This window comes from Ambystoma mexicanum, chromosome 12 (genome assembly GCF_040938575.1).
Source record: "Ambystoma mexicanum isolate Mex_15411 chromosome 12, UKY_AmexF1_1, whole genome shotgun sequence".
In the NCBI taxonomy this organism is placed as follows: Eukaryota; Metazoa; Chordata; class Amphibia; order Caudata; family Ambystomatidae; genus Ambystoma; species Ambystoma mexicanum.
The window spans coordinates 409399071-409412097 of record NC_090936.1 but is presented as its reverse complement, the minus strand read 5'-3'; the positions used below and the strand labels follow the sequence as shown (position 1 = coordinate 409412097).

The 13027-nt window shown below is 50.2% G+C and overlaps 1 protein-coding gene across 13 annotated transcripts in view; it reads left to right on the top strand.

The window, feature by feature from the left end:
- The window catches only part of CAPRIN2 (caprin family member 2), a 2777496-nt gene that overhangs the window by 788067 nt on the left and 1976402 nt on the right, over window positions 1-13027 (top strand). For all 13 annotated transcript variants that reach the window (XM_069628538.1, XM_069628546.1, XM_069628537.1 and 10 more), the window contains one exon: window positions 8527-8573. In XM_069628538.1, the coding sequence (XP_069484639.1) occupies window positions 8527-8573 (47 nt within the window). The remainder of the gene's footprint in view (window positions 1-8526; window positions 8574-13027) is intronic.

Sequence of the window (13027 nt, the reverse complement as noted above, 5' to 3'; positions counted from 1 at the left end):
CAAGGAAGACTAAACAATGCTTTGTTTCACTGGCAGCTGGTAGAGAAGGGGATCCTGTCTAAATACGCTATCTCAAGGTGGATTGTCAAATGCATCACACTGTTTCTCTCTTGCTAAGAGATAACTGCCCTTCAAGCCTAGAGCACATTCTACTCGAGGCACTGGGGCATCCAGAGCAGTACACCAAGTTTCGAGGGCCTCCTCGAAACGACGGCGGAGATAGAGCAAAGGTCCCATGTACGCTGGTCAGCCCACTGGTTGGCCCAGGGACACTTCCGAGAAAGCTTACTTGCAGGTTTTGGTGAAGGTGCCGAGAATAGTTGGTCTCACTATTCCAGTGGGTCGAAGTGTCTTCGCAGACCTTCTAGGACGACCAGTTGCAGAGGGGTCCCACAGGACGACAGCGGGCTCAGGGTGCCAAACCTTCCAGCGGATCACAAGCAGTTCCTCGTCTCAGCTTTGTAGTTGCAGGATACTTGAATCCTATCCTTTGTTCAGTGAGAACTCAGGAAATTGACATGGTAGTGGCGTTTCCAGCCTCCTCTTATCCAAAGTTCCCTTCGCGCCGAAACAGAGGACCCAATGGGAGATCTGCTCACACACTCCATACGTGGACCAATCACAGACCACAGTGGTCTCAGGCATTCAGGACACTCCAGACTCTCTGGCACCCAGGATGTGTATTGGGACCAGACATCCCAGCCCACATCCTGAAGGCGCACACACAAGACATGCAGAAGCCCGCAAAAGCATTGGGATTTGTGGGAAAATGCATGACCAAATAAGGACTGGCCTGGGTCGACTCGACCTGGGGAAGGGGCAAGATGGCAAAAGGACAGGACAAAGAACCTTGTGGCATGGCCATTTTGGAGCCAGGCCACCTATTTGTGCCAAACGCGGTTAACATGGCTGGAAAGGGTTAAAAACAATGTGAAACGATAGCTTCCACCAGTCCTGTCCATGACACATCTGCACAGTTCATAAAGTCCAGCGAGAGTATCCAGGGCCTTTGGAAATGACTATAGACCCAAGTGTGCTGTATGGTAAGATACATTGCACACTTGTTACATGTTGTACAAAAGTTGCAACATGAGGAAAGGACTAAGGGAAACAGTGTCCCAGTACTGACTGTCTTAAGGGCATGTCAGTTTCCCCATAAAAAGTGAGCGAAAGGAAAGCCCAGAGTACAGCTGAAGGCTGTGCTTCTCTGGACAAGTCAGTGGTGTCTAAACATCAGCAAAGAGTTTGGGGGTTGACACATGGAGGGAAAATTACATACACATGAATTCTCTCCTAACAGGCTGATGCAAACTCCCAGGGGGGTGGTGGGGCGGCACCCTCCCGGGTTCCATCAGGAGCTTGCTCCCTTAGGACACCCTCCTGCACCCATAGTCATTCCTCTGATGGCTCCTGTGCCAGGGGCCACACCGCAGACGCCGCTGCCCTAGCTGGATCTTCCAATTCCATCTTCCCTGCCTCCCACAGTACAGGTGGCTCCGGTCTCCATGGTTCACAGCACTCCTCCGCCAACTCCAGATCCCCTGAGCCTGGTGGGCATGGACAAGGAGTACCACCTTGTATGCCATCTTCAGCCGGGGCCTTCCAAGAATGCCTCTCAGGTTTGGTAGTGTTTGGGTCTTCATTGGCCCGAAGTAGAGCAGCCCCATGAGGGGGGTCTTAGCAGAAGTTCTCACATAAAAGGCCCCCAACCAAAAACTGGGATCCCGATGCTTGGTCTTTTATGCCAGGATTTTCGCCATACAGAAGAACAACCAGGTCGGCAGGAGAGTGGGGCTGGACCTTACACCCTCAATGTCTCCCTCTGCAAATATTTAAGGTGGTTACGCCAGCATTTCGAGGGGATTGGGTCCTCTGACGTATTCCATATCTATGACGGGTAATGTCCACAGCTGTGCTGCTTCGGAAAATCTTCGGCTCCTGCGTCGATGACGTCGATGCGCCTTCCCCGAGGACGACCTCCGACGGGCGACGTCACCCGATGTGATAAGGAGGACGCACGACGCCCGTAGCCTCAGTTCCGTTTTTTTCTGCGAACGTATTTGCTTCGTGAATCTCGGTACGCCTCGACTCTTTGGCGTTTGCTGTATTCTTCTCGGTTCGTTGAACCTGTTCGGTTTTTGTGAAGACCTGTTTGTGGCGATGTCTACTTCGTCTTCAACCCCGCGTCCGTGCTTCAAGAAATGCGGGGACTGTGGGTCCAAGATGTCGGTCACGGACTCGTATGACGCCTGCCTCTGGTGCCTCGGGGAGGCCCATGATACGGGCTACTGTCGCCTGCCAGTCGCTCACGGCCAAGGCCTTGCGGGAACGCAAGAAGAAGCCGTCAGTAGGTCGGGTGTCTAAGCCCCGGAAGTCGAGGTCTACGAGGCTTTCGATGGATGACTCGGGAGGCGACTCTCCGCGTCATCGTCGGAAGTTCAGTGGGTCTCCTTCCAGGAGTCGGTCTCGCCACTCCTCCACCTCTTTGAGGCATTCCAGGAAGCGTCGGCATCGGTCGCCTTCCCCGTCCTCTTCCGAGGACTCCGCCCATCGGCGGGTCGCTTATCCCACCATGCAAGCGACGCAGGTGGAATGGGCTTTCTTCGGGAAGCAGATGTTAGCGATTCTTGAATCGCAGGGCACTGCTCCGTCCGCGCCTCCGAGTGGGGTCGGTCGGCACCAGACGAGAGACACCGCTCGTACGCCTTTGGGCTCGGGTGGTCGGCACGGCTCGCGGGAAAGGTCCAGCTCGGACAAGGGTAGCCGTTCTCGCCATGCCCGTTCCAGGTCCCGGTCCTCGACGTGCTCGAAACCGCGTGATCCTGTGCCGTCTTCGACTACGTCGATGCCTGTGGCACCGAGGTTGTCTACCATTTCTCTCGACGCTCCGCCTCCGAGGGGTTCGTCGACGCTGTTGGCGCCTAGGTCGTCGAGACACGCTCTGAGCTATGGCTTTGAGGCCTGTGTCGACGCTGGCGGCGCTGCAGCTGATGTCGACGCCGATTCGCTCAACGCCGTTTCTGTCGACGCCGACTCGTTCGGCGCCCTCGACACCTTTCGAGGCGATGGTGTCGGAGGGGCCTTGTGGCACGAGGCTAGCCCCTAGAAAGGCTCTGGCTAAGGTCAGGCACAGCTTTGGTCCCCAGGTGTCTTCCTCTCACCACCTGGAGTACATTTCCGAGGGTGATGAAGGCTCTGATGAAGGCTTGGTTCTGGTTACGGTACCAGATGAGCTTCTCACGGGCCATAGCCAGTTTGATGACATGAGGCAGTCACTGCATGATGCCAGTGAACTGGACACCTCCCCGGAGGTGGCGTTTTGTAGGCCGGAGCTTGGCACTCATGCCGCTTCTTCATACCGGCGCCTTATATCTCGGGTCACAGAGTACTTGGGATGGTCGGCTCCCCCAGGGGAGTTTGTTCAGGATGACCTTACGGATATCCTTGATCTTGGTCCCCCCACTGACCAGGTACTGCCGTTTCATATGGCTCTGCAGAGAAGGGTGGCAGCGGCTTGGACTGCTTTTGAGAGTCTCCCGGCAGTGGGCAAGTCTTTGTTGTGAAAATACCGTCCAGCCAGTAGCGACCCCTGCTACTTGTCCAGGCACCCCACTCCGAAGAGTTTGGTGATGCAGGCGGCTACGGCCCCGGCCAATCAGGCGTCATATCCTACCATCCCTCCGGATAGGGACGACAAACGTTTTGACGGCTGGGCGAAGAAAGTTTTCTTCAGGGGGTATGGCGCTTCAGGCGGCCAACTCCATATGTGCCTTGTCTTGTTTCACACACACTCTGTGGAACTGTGTTGCATTAGCGGCTGAACATATTCCCGAAGGGGACGAACAGGATGGTTTCCTTGCTATGGTTCAGGATGGCAAGGATGCCATGTGAGGCCGTTCAGTCGGGTTTGGACATGGCAGATTGTGTCAGCCGGTCCATGGCGGCGAGCACCATAATACGCAGGTTTGCGTGGTTGCGGAAGTCTGGGTTCGCTCCTGATGTGCAGTCCCAGCTCCTCAACATGCCCTTTGACGGTGAACATCTTTTTGGCAGCAAGGCTGACGAGAGCCTTGAGAGGTTGCAGACCTCCAAAGCTGCAGTGAAGTCGTTGGGCGCTGCAGTTCGACAACCTCTGCCTTTTCGTCCTAGGGGACAACAATGGAGGGGAGGTTCCTTTCGCTATTACTCCTTCAGTAAAGCGAGAGGAGCTAGCAGTCAGAGGGCACCGTAAGAGTGCCACAGGTGGAAAACAGGGTACTCGAGGTGCCAATGCCTCTCGGGCAGTTGCCTCTTTGCCCTCAGGCAACGCCGCAGACGCTACCACTCAGTCATTAGGCCAGGTCCCATGGTTCGCTGGTTGGGGGGAAGGCTGGCGCAGCATCTTGTAGAGTGGCGTGCCATTACTTCAGATGTGTAGGTTCTGGAGATCATAACCCACAGCTACTGTCTTCCCTTTCAGCAGAGGCCTCACGACAATCCACCTGGGAACCTCTTTGAAGAGTCCTGATCTGCTCCTTGCGCAGGAAATTCAAGCCCTGCTGGAGAAAGGTGCCATAGAACTGATGCCTGTAGCGGAGAGGAACAAGGGATGGTATTCCCCTTATTTTTTGATTTTGAAGAAAGATGGGGGATTGAGACCCATCATGGACTTGCGCGTTTTGAACAAACTTCTCAGGAAGCACAAGTTCAAGATGGTTACTCTGTCTCAACTCCTCCAGGCCCTTCAACTTCAGGATTGGTTGGTGTCTCTCGACCTCAAGGATGCTTACTTCCATGTGCCGATCCATCCCAAGCACAAGAAGTACCTGAGGTTCGCGGTTGGCGACTCGCACTTTCAGTTTCGGGTCCTGCCGTTCGGATTGACCTGCGCCCCGAGGGTTTTCACCAAGCTCATGGTGGTGGTGGCAGCGCATCTCAGGAAAGGGGATTCACGTCTACCCCTACCTGGACAATTGCTTGATCAGGGGGAGCTCTCCCGAGCAAGTCCTGGATCATCTGTCCGTCACCTGCCACTCCCTTCACAAGCTGGGCTTCTCCCTCAATTTTAAAGAAGTCCCATTTGACACCAACACAGCGGCTCCAGTATATCGGAGCAGTGCTCGACACATCCCTGGGGCAGTGTTTTCCTCCCCAGGTGAGGGCTCTTCACATTCAGCAGATGGTGCACAAGTTTCAACTTGCCCAGACTCTCCCAGCGTCCGAGTTCTTGAGACTGCTCGGCCTCATGGCATCCTGCATTCTTCTGGTGCCAGATGCTCGTCTGCGGATGAGATCTTTGCAGTGGGCACTCAAGCTCCAGTTGTCTCAGTCCTCCGGCATGCTGTTGGACCCTGTTCAGGTTCCGCCCTCGGTCGCCCAGGACCTTCTGTGGTGGGCCGTCTAAGGCAATCTGATGAAGGGGGGGCCCCATTTTGGCTTCCCTGGCCGGAGGTGACGATCGTGACGGATGCATCCCTCACGGGATGGGAAGCTCATGCCAACGAGTTGACAGTCAGCGGTCGTTAGTCTCCGTTGGAGTCCAGACTCCATATCAATCTGTTGGAGCTGAGGGCAGTCAGGCTTGCCCTGAAGGCTTTTCTGCCGACTGTGTGAGGAAAGAGTCCTGATTCTAACGGACAACACGGTGGCCATGCACTACCTCAACAAAAAGGGGGGGTGCAGGGTCACTTCCTCTGTGCAGGGAGGCGATGCAGCTCGAGTTCTGGGCCATCCAGCAGGAAGTTTCGATCTCGGCTGTTCATCTGGCCGGAGACGACAACGAGACGGCGGACGCTCTGAGTAGGCAGAGCACGATCTCTCACGACTGGGAGCTTGCTCAGGAGATTCTCCTGGAGATCTTCACCCTGGATCTCTTCGCCTCCAGTGTCAACCGGAAGTGCGAAAGGTTCTGCTCGCAGGAATTTCCTCCAAAAGGAGCCACTGCTGTATGCGTTTCCTCCAGTCCCCGTCATCCCGCAAGTACTGCGGAGGTTAGAGGTTCGGTTCCCGGATGATCCTCATTGCTCCAGCATGGGCCCGGAGGACGTGTTACCCGGACCTTCTTGACTTGTCCATCTGCCCTCCACGTCGTCTTCCCTACTGAGATGATCTGCTCTCACGGGAGGGGGGTCAGGTTCTCCATCCAGAGGTCAGATTCCCTCAACCTTCACGCTTGGCTTCTGAAAGGTTGAGGTATAAGGATTGGGACCTCCCTGAAGACGTGATGGAGGTGTTGCTCTCGGCCAGGCGGCCGGCAACAAAGTCTCTGTACCGTTGCCGTTGGAGAAAGTTCTGCGACTGGTGAGGAATTAAGAATGTGGATCCTTTTGAGTGTGACATTCCCATGGTTCGGTCTTTTTTGCTTTCCTTGGCCCACGGGCTTGCAAGTGGGGACCATTAAAGGTTACCTGGCGGCGCTGTCCATCTTTAAGCGCTCGTCTGAAGAATGTTCTTATTTTAAGATTCCTTTAATTTCTCAGTTTTTTAAAGGGCTCACTAATGTGTTTCCTCCGTCACCTTTTCTGGTGCCCGGTTGGCATTTGAACCTTGTTCTTAAGTTTCTTATGGGTGCTCCGTTTGAGCCTTTGCATTCTTGCCCTTTGAGACTGTTAACTCTAAAAACTGTATTTTTGGTTGCGGTTACTTCCGCTCGCAGAGTGAGCGAGTTACAGGCACTTTCAGTAAAGCCACCTTTCACTGTGTTTCATAAGGACAGGGTTGTCCTTGGAGTTCGTCCTTCCTTTCTTCCGAAGGTGGTTTCAGAATTTTATTTGAGCCAGAAGGTTGTTCTTCCGGCGTTCTGTCCTCCTCCACATCTTGGTAAGGAAGAGCAGAGGCTCCATAGGCTTGATCCTAGGAGAGCGTTAAGCTTTTATATTTCGCGCATGTCCCGGGTCAGAGTGGACGATCAACTTTTCATTGGTTACGCTGGAAAGCGTTTGGGACAAACTGTGACGAAACACTTTGTCTCGTTAGATTATTTTAGCTATCTCCGAGTGTTACCGCTTGGCGGGTAAGGACCCTCCGGCTGGCTTGCGGGCCCATTCTACCAGGGGAGTGGCTGCCTCTACTGCCCTGCAGAGGGGTGTTCTAGGGTGCAAACTCAAATACCCCCCAACAGCAGCAGACAGACCATCCTGATGGATAACACATCCGACAAATGTTTGGCTCCAACATCCTATACACCCTGAGACTCCTTGCGTGGAGTGTGTTTTTAGCAAAGCTATTGGAGCTACGTGATGGCCATCTCAAGATCCCTGTGGGATTGCTTCAATAATTCCGATGAGCAATCTGCTAAATGGGAGAGCCCTTTAAAATGCTGTTTCAATATCCCTCCATGCGAGTACTGAACTTGGGAGAAAAGAAATTGTTTGGAATTGTTCAAAAGCAGCGCCATGGAGCAGTGCATCAACACGTCTCCCCATCGTTCTCCAACCACATCTCCTCTGCACACTGTGTGCCTGTGGGGCCCTGGAGCAGATTACAAGCTATGACTAAGCTGCCACACCAATCTTGGACACTGAGATCTGTCTGCTTGATATGGATGCCTGAAGACTTGCTCCAGCACTGGATTCAATGAACTGTAGATTGGTCAAAACCTTTTACAGTTAATATTTTTTAAATCTGGCCCCTAGTGCGGTGTGCATGATAGCAAGCGGTCAGGTCATTGACACCTCCATCCAGTGCCCCTAACCACCCATACTCTGTTGCCAATCTAAATATATTTGGTCACAGCAATGTTGAAGATCTGCTGTAACTTTCATTGTTTTGGAACTCTATCTTTTGTGGTGCATTATATGGTTTTAATTTCTCAAAACACAGGGTTATCCATTTCTGCAAGCTTTAGCCTACAAATATATGGGGGCCCTGTGCAGTGTGGCAAAGCTAGGATCTTCAGTCTGGTTTAAAATGTCGTTTTCTGTTGTCAAAGTTGGTTGGTAAGTAATGTGCTGCTCTGATATCCTTCCACAGGTAGTCTTTCACTGCATCTTCATGAGGTAAACCCTAATTTCACCAGGAAGTACTTGGGTAGTTCTGCTACTTTTCCTTGTGTATATTTGCCTATTAGTAGGGAATTGAAGAGATCATGACAGTTCACTTTCTCGTACTGTTTGAGGTAGTCCTGTATTCCCAAAACCCACAGTTCAGCCATGCTTGAGTGCATGTCGAAGTAAGCTGGTGCTAAAAGGAAGTGGTGTGTGAGCAGCATGATTGCAGAAGATGTGGTTGCATACACAGACAAATGCTCCTACTTGGTAACTACTGCAAAAAGAATTGTTGTTTGATTTGCAGTTACTGGGCAAGCCTAAGTAGCACAACATTGCTCGTAATTGAAAATAAGGTGTGCATTACATAATTTATGTATCATTTGTTGAAATGTAAAAATTTTGAGTTGACTACATACTCTGCAAATAAGTGCCCCGGGAATCTACCCGTGTGGGATTTAGGCTTCAGACTAAGTTGTGGACACATTCAGATTAGCTCCTTCACTGTTTGAGAATGAAAAATTAATTTTCACAACTGACATTACTTTACATTTTCTTTCAGAGGTTCCTGTGAAGTGTATGCAGTCAAATGACATTCATCCTTGTGAGGTACGAATTGCCTGTTTTTAACATGTTTGCAAAGAGTTCACATGTTAAGTGCTTGCTTCAGACCAGCCTAGGACAGGGAAGACTCGGCCCCACATCATAGATCATTTGAGCACAATTCTTGGTTACTGAGGATTTTGATCAGGGCAGAGTTCCTACTTTGCAGCTTTCTTATTTGTTGGATAAATAAGGCAAGTATTTAAATGTTGCTGCCTTTCCAAAATGGTAATCTTAAATCAAAGTAAGTATATTTGGCTTTGTGTCGAGTTAGTCCACTCATACAAAGATTAAGTTTTCGAATAGTCTATTCTGGTACTACCAGAAGCAGCAGTAACGTTGTTAAATTTGACCAATCTTCCAAAAGCTTTCATAAGCAGAAACCTTATGACCATTGTACTGTAGCTCTACAATGTGTCTGGTGTTAAGTAGACAGACTTGATATCCCATTTCAAATCAGTGTGGAGACTTTTGTGCATGAAACAGATTAGGTGGTACAACAGAGTAAGACTCGGCTCCTTAATGTCACGTCTTTGCCTAACATCTGCTAATTGGTTAAGGCTTTTTCTAAGACCTTCTCGCATGCAGTAACGACTTACAAGTCTAGACAACCTGAGTGGTAGAAGACTAATATTTGTAACTTTTTCCTGAGTGGGCAGTCTGTCTCACTCAGTTCCTCTATGGCATCATAAGTGCCGGGCTCCTTGCCGTGCTCGCAGGAGAGTTGAGGCTGTCCTTTGCCGGATCGCCACTTTATTTTATTGTCTGCTTGCTGAATTGAAATATATGCTTTTAAAAAGAAACGCTGCTACATTTTTTTGATTTCCCTTGAGGACGCCGTTGCTTTGGCCAGTCTTTGTTTTTCCTGAGTGGGCTGTCTCTGCCTCACTCAGATCCTCTAGGGCATTATATGTGCTGTTTCATCCGCCCGTGCAGCGGGCACGCCTTCGACGTGCCAAAGGCAAGCCTGTCTATGCCCGTCCATGCTAAGGCCTGGCGTGGGTGGTATGCTGTTAGCCTGGAACACTGATTACTACGGTCTCTGGCACCTGCTGCAACGATCTGGCCACCAGGCTTTGACAGTGCCCAGTTTGTGGCCACCACACCTACCTCAAACTCTCCACTGTGGCCTACTTAACACTTGTTCACTGGTTGCACATGCCCTGGACTGCCACAATTTTATAGCTACTTCTCAGCTGGATCTCTTATTCTTAACAGAGACCTGGCCGAGGGAGTCCTTTGGACCTTCTATATTTCAGGCTCTTCCTCAACTATAAATTTGCACATGCTGACCATCATCAATTCATCTGGGTGGCGGGCTTGACATGTATAAATCATCCTATAAAGTGGTTTGCTCAGTTCCAGTGCACTCACTTCATGCTTGGATGCATCTCCATTTCTCCCACCTGCACATTCACTGTTATTGTATTCTACAGACCTCCAGGGGCCAACGCTGCTTTTTGTGCTGATTTTCCAGAGTTTGTTTCCGCACTTCAAAACAATCATCCCAAACTGTGGGTGATAGGTGCTGTCAATCTTCCTATGAGTACTACCAATACCAACCAGGTAGCTAACTTTCTATCTCTGATGTCAGATCTTGGTCTTCCTCAACTTATCCATGAACCCACCCATCAGTTGGGTAATATACTGGATTTTATTTGTGGTCCTTCGTTGCTTATCTCTCCTTTCTCCCGTTTTATGGTCTGATCATTTTCTTATCTCTATCGCCATTTCTTTGCCAGGCCCTGCCTTGCGCCCTTCTAAATATGCCACTCTAACGGAACTGGCGTAATGTGGAACTTTCTGCGCTGTCAGCTTCTCTCCACTCACTGTGCTAGACAGTCCCTGTACCCTATCTACATTGCTGTTGCCGATCTGTTGGCACCTGTTAGGCTTTGCAAGGAAAAGAATCGCGTGTCCAAACCATGGTTCTCGGCTCAACTCAGAGCTTTAAAACTGTGCTTGCTGCCGACAGGCTGAAAGGAAATGGTGTGCGGGCTATATGACCGCTGATAAATCTGCCTTCCGCCTGGCTTTGACTTTGTATGAAAAGGCAATTCTGGCTGCAAAAAAATGTTTGTTAGTATAAGGTCGAATGTGCAGTAAATGGGCCCAAAGCACGCTTTGAATTAGTCCTGTCCCTCTTTACACCCACGGAGGCTGGTGCCTCTGTAGAACCTTCACAAGCCCTCTGACTCTTTTGCTATTCTTTCATTCAAAAATTGAATCAATGTATAATATTAGAGAGAATTCTGTTAGGACCTCTGCTGCTCAGATGTCTTCTGAATTGCCAGCCCCCAATGCCTCCTGGTTCTCTTTTCCCATCTTCTCCGACCAGGACCTTCTCAAAGCCATCAAAGGTTCGCCAGCTGATGCAAATCCACTGACCTTGATCAAAGACGTTTCGGGAGACTTGATCACCCACATCACGATGGCAGTTAATTTGTCATTTCAAGAGAGGCTTATTCCCAGTGCTCTGAAGCATGCTCGTGTGCTTCCTCTTCTGAAGAAGCCATCCCTTGACCCATGGTGTGTTTGCACATTTGTGCCCCATTTCTCTCCTGTCTCTGAAGGTTTTGGAAGCTCTTGTCTCTCCCCTTCTATCATCTTTTCTGTAATCTTCCAGGATTTTTGATGCTTTTTAGTCTGGTTTTCAGCCAGGGAAGGGTACTGAATCTGTGCTCAATTCTGTGCTGGATGACCTAACCCTTTAAGTTGTTCAGGGCGGGATGGGAGCGCTTCTCCTATTGGACCTATCTGCAGTGTTCAACACGGTTGATCATTCCACCCTGATCTCAGTTGTCGAGCGCTGGCCTGGGGGGCCAAGTTTTGAGCTGATTCTCTGCCTTCCTTGCTCATCGGTCCAAATCAGTCGTCCTTCCTCCTTTCTGCTCCATCTATGCCACTGTTCTGCGGAGTCCCACTGGGATCTGCTCTCTCGCCGATTCTGTTCAATATTTATATCCGTCCTCTCCATCTTGTCACATGGCTTTCGTTACTAATCCTACACGGACGACGCGCAGATCCTGGTTTGCTTGGATCTCTCTCGCCCTGACACTGCGTCCTGGCTTAGGAGTTGTCTTGAGGATCTCGGTACCTGGATGTCTGGTAAGTGGCTAAAACTTAATGGCAACAAGACTGAGATTCTTTTGGTTGGCACGGCTAGACCTCTTTCCTTCTGGACTCCCGATTTCTGGCCTGCTACCCTTCGCCCGTTTTCCCTGCCATCCCCTTGAGTGAAAAATGTGGAGGTGAAGCTCTCATCCTCCCCTTCGATGTTAGAGCAAGTGGATGCAGTTTGCAAATCTGGCCATTTCAAACTGTGCACACCGTGGAAGGTTCTTCGCTTCATTCCCTGTCATTTCCATGCCTCTGTGGTGGTAGCATTTGTCCTTAGCACAGACGATTAGTGTAACTCACTATTTTGGCCAACCACCATATCTGATAAACCGAATCCAGTTGTTTAAGAATGCGGCAGCCAGAGCAATCTTGTGCCCCCGGCACAAGCACATATTTCACCGCTTCTGAGACAGCTGCACTGGCTTGCGATTGAGAAACGGATCTTGTTCAAATTGATGTGCTTGGTGCATCGGGCCTTTTACAAGTTAGGGGCGGAGTACCTTCAGGAAAAATGTGTCCACTATGTCCCTGCTTGCCCCCCTCCGGTCCCAATCTGCTAATGGTTCCCGTGACAGATTGTCAAAATGGTGGCAGCGCCTTTTCTGTGGCAGCCTCAAGGGCTTGCAATGCCTTACCCTGGGCTCTCCGAGCTACTGCCAACCATTTAGCTTTTCATCGGTCTCTGAAGATCCTCCTCTTCTAGGTGTTCATCCTGTTCAACCACTTCCTCACCTCTACTGCTTTGCGCCAAGATGCCCTTGGGCGTATGTGCGCTGTAGAAGTACACTTAACATAACAAACCTAACATGGTGTATTGCTTGCCAAGAGTGCACCGACAGTTATTTATCACCACTACATTTGCAGAGCAAATACTTTGAACGCAGGTAGACGGAACAATAACTCACATCCAGACACGCAGTTAGCAGATAATGGCACTTATATGGCTATTTATTCATAGTTAAGCATACATAAGCAACAAGTGATAACACCGAAATAAATCACAGAAAAGATAGTGAATTAAAGAGAATACATCACCATGGGTGTAACTGAATCCCTCATCTAGCCAGAAGTGGCTGGAAGACCCCAGTAACAGCCAGGCCAAGAGCACAACGGCCCACAGGAAGGTCGGAACAAGGCGTCCCCCCTCCGACTGAGGTCTGTGTTTTTTCCACCTGACCTTTCCAGAGCTATAAATATATATATATATATATATATATATATATATATATATATATATATATATATATATATATATATCCCTCCTCAAAAAGGGGTGGCAATTTCTTGAACCTTCTGGCATTATCGCTTGCACATTGATGAGTGACCGTTGGTTGCCGGCC